The sequence below is a fragment of the Tetrahymena thermophila genome (genome assembly GCF_000189635.1).
Source record: "Tetrahymena thermophila SB210 genomic scaffold scf_8253868, whole genome shotgun sequence".
NCBI classification, from domain to species: domain Eukaryota; phylum Ciliophora; class Oligohymenophorea; order Hymenostomatida; family Tetrahymenidae; genus Tetrahymena; species Tetrahymena thermophila.
The window spans coordinates 881-4,939 of NW_002475950.1; the positions used below are offsets into that span (position 1 = coordinate 881).

The following is a 4,059-nucleotide window of genomic DNA, read 5'->3' on the forward strand; positions in this document are numbered from 1 at the left end:
GATTTGAATTCTATAAGTTAATATACTAATGCAAAACTTAAAATTAAAATTAATTTTATATTTTATAACTTTTATAAAAGTATTATTTATATTTTTTATACTTTAATAGTTTTTTTTATATTATTGCATATTTTTTCGTTATCAACCCTACTCGTTTTTAAAAACTATGGAAATAGAATAAACATATACTGAAAATAAGAAATTCAGTATATAGAAAATTTGGATTTTATTAATTAAGAATTCATTAGTTTTATTAACATTTTCATTTTTTCTATTTCACTTATCTATCTATTTTAATTAAATAAATTTCTGATAGTTTCTAATTATTCAAAATTTAATTTCAAACAAAATAAAACACTTTTATTTTTTTCTTTTTAATTTAAAAAGGAGAAAATTTCTTTTAATCTTATAATAATTAATTAATTAATTAAAAAATATCTTCTTGAAGAAAAAAAAGAGAAAGCTGCTTTTAAGAAAAGATAAAATGGATCAAATTTAAAATTACTAAATGTTAGGTTATAATTAAAATGAATTATTTATCATGAAACATTATAACTAAAAATGCAACTTACATAATCAAAGGTTGGATATCTTGAAAGTAGATAACTACTCTAACCAACAAATGCTCAAGTGCATATATTGTCTTTCAGAACAAACCTTTAAATTTCTTCCTCTGAAATAAGTACTTGATAGTAACTAATCAACATTATTTAAAGGATGGCCCATATTAGATGACACTGAGATCTATGAGTAGCTTATGGTAATACCTAAAAAAGAGGAATTAATAAAGTAAAGTATTCAAAATGTTTAAGTTTTCTACAAGCTTTTAAGAGATGAAATTAATTTACTGATTGACAAGAAAGAAAAAGATTCATTAATAAATATAGAAATGAGATACGATAGCTTTGAATATCCATGGGATTTATACAATAGAATTTGCTAAAAAGAAAAACTTAAAGATATCATACTTAATTAATACCAAGATTTTATTAATTAAAATTAGGCATTTTCTTTAATTGTAAAAGAAAACATTGAAAAACAAAAAGTTTATAAGGAGTAAATGCTTAATTCTCTTAGAACAATTTAAAGTTATAAAGTAGATTTGGTATCTCAAAATTAAATAAAGGATTTAATTGTTCAGCTTATCAATTAAATTAACGATTTTTCAATAGCTTAAGAAAATAGGAATATGTTGTAGGTTTCACAAAATTCACAGGTCTAAGGAAATTAATTAGATTAAAACAAAAAAATTTAAATATTCTCACTTGAAGATCTTAGCAATATTTAAAATTTCTAAAATATAGAAATTTATTTAAGGTAATTTAATTTAATTATTTTTTATTTAAATTCAGAAATGAGAAATTAAATTTAATAAAAGCTCTTATTTTTTGTTCTAAAAACTATGATAAAATTTAAAAAGAAAATTAATTTATTATTCTTGAGTACTTTAAGGGTCAATTAAGATTTTAAAATGAAATAGCTTAAATATAAAAATAAGTACCTCAGATATTAAAAATCTATCTTTCTTTCCCTAAAAATATTCATCATTTTATTTTAGAACTTCTTTAAAAAAAGACTTTATTTTTTTTAATAACCATCCATACCTTGAAACCGAAAATTTATAATATATGGAGTTAAATAGTATTATCTTAATCTTATGATAAAAACAAAAAAATTTAATTTAGCTTTGTAAAATTACTAATTCAAATAAATAAATATTCTTTATAATTTTTATTTATTTTACTATTTATTTATTGTTAATTTAATTTTAAATCTTTCAATTTTTATATTTTTAATTTTTTATCAAATTATTTATTTCAAAGTCAATTATTTCTTAGATTTATTTTTTAAAAATCGATTACTCCTAGAAATTTCTCATTTTAAAAGATGAATAAATATGTTTCCATTTTTATTATTTGGTTTTAAAATAAACCTATCTCTTATTAATTAGCAACAAAAATATTCAAGATGAATAACTTAAATAAATAGCTGGTGCTTTAGAAAAGTGTTAGAATATTTCAAGTCTAATTTTAAATTTAAGGTATTGAATTAATTTTATTATATTTACTTTTAAAATATTCCTTTATATTTTAATTAAATCTTTTTTAATTTAATTTTATTATTAATTAGTGAGAATAATTTTAAATTAGAAGGTGTTTAATATATTGCTACATCTTTACAAAAATGTCATCAAATAAATAGTTTAGAACTATATTTAAAGTAATTAATTAATCTTATATTTAATATTTCTTAATTAATTTTCATTTTATCTGTATTATAATTAGACATTTAAATTATTTTATATATTATTATTATATTATGGGATTCAAAATACATGTCCCCCACCATTTATTTTCAAAACAATGAAGTTGGGTATATTAATTTTTGGAAATTAAATTGAGTGAAAGTTTGTTTTTTGTTTAAGTTATTTCTAATAAATATATTTATTATTTTTTTTATTAAATATTTTTTTATTTTATTTTGTTTATTAATTAATTAGTAACAATAATTTAAAATTAGAAGGTGCTAAATATATTGCTACATCTTTAGAAAAACTTCATAAAATGAACAGTCTAAAGCTATATCTAAAGTAATTAATTAATCTTTTTATTTTTTAATTTTCTTTAATTTTATCTATTTTTTATATTTGTATTTAATATTTCTTAATTTATTTTAATTTGATTTGGATTGTAATTATAAATTTACATTAATTTATATTTTATTATTAATTAGCAATAATAGTTTAAATTTAGAAGCAGTTCAATAAATTACATAATCATTATAAAACTATTAGAATCTTACTCACTTAACTCTTTATCTTTGGTAATTATTTTTTATATTTAATATCATTTATTTAATTTTTATATTTTACATTTTTCTATATTTAAATTAATTTAATTTATTTATTTGTTAGCTCAAATAATTTAAATGAAGAAGCAGCAAAATATCTAGCTTAATTATTACTAAAATCTTAAAATCTTACATCTTTAGAATTAGGCCTTTAGTAATTGATTCTTTTTATATTATTATTTTTTATAAAGTATTTTTTTATAATTTAAAAAAATTAAATTAATTAATTTAATCCTAGTAATAATAATATTGGGTATCAAGGAGCAAACCTAATTGCACTTTCTCTAAAAAATAATTAGAAAATCACTTATCTACGTCTAAATTTTTAGTAATTAATTTTTAAAATTGAATGTAGGAATTAATACTATTTTGTAATTTATTTATAATCTTAAATTTATTTTATTTTTTTCAAAATTTATAAAATTTATTTTGATAGCTTATAAATGATTAAATTATTTGATCATTTAAAATATATTTGCTAAACAAGCTCTCATTTTCTTAAAAAAAATTAATTAAGTTAAAAATTAGAATTAAGGATATAATTAATTTATATTTTTCATTTTAAGAAATATTTTATAGTTATAGAATTTCTTTAACTTGAAATATTTGTTTACACCAACCATATAAAAATTTAAATATTAAAAAATATTGTTATTATTTTAGATTAGTAAATTTATAAGAATATAATATTTTTTGTTTTTTAGTTTAAAAAGTAAGGTATGTATATTTAATCAATTAATATCAAACTAAATAATATCAAATTATTATTTAGCTTAAATGATAGAGGAAAATTAAAAATTAAACAAGTTTTAGTAATTAAGTATTAAAATAGCTTTAAAATAAAAATTTTGTATTATTTTAAAAAATATGAATTAATACTAAGATATAAAGCAAAGTAATATTAAATATTAGAGAGCAGCTAGAAAATAAGAACCAGAAAAGTTATTCTTATTCAAACACTCAAAGAGAATATTTAAAAATTTCATACTGAATTTGTTTGTTCTTGTAATTATTTTAAAGGATTTTTAAAAAGATAAAAGTATACTTTAAGGAAAGCTAGCTAGCTATATAACATATAGGTTATTCATAAATTTCTTCAAATAATTAATAGAAAATGCAAGATTTCATTCTATTAATGAAAAAATATAAATCTTTAATAAATATTTTTGATTAATTTATTTTTTATTTTTTCATAATTCTCAAAAATCA

General features: G+C 16.9%; 1 protein-coding gene across 1 annotated transcript; it reads left to right on the forward strand. All coding sequences in view use genetic code 6, as the record gives it.

The window, feature by feature from the left end:
• Positions 1-484: 484 nt before the first annotated feature.
• TTHERM_01697320 (kinase domain protein) lies at positions 485-2,590 on the forward strand (the record flags this gene model as incomplete). Its single annotated transcript, XM_001029222.3, has 4 exons — positions 485-1,317; positions 1,952-2,041; positions 2,131-2,220; positions 2,501-2,590. Coding segments are annotated over 4 exons (1,103 nt in total), but the record flags the coding sequence as incomplete, so codon positions are not given.
• Positions 2,591-4,059: the final 1,469 nt, after the last annotated feature.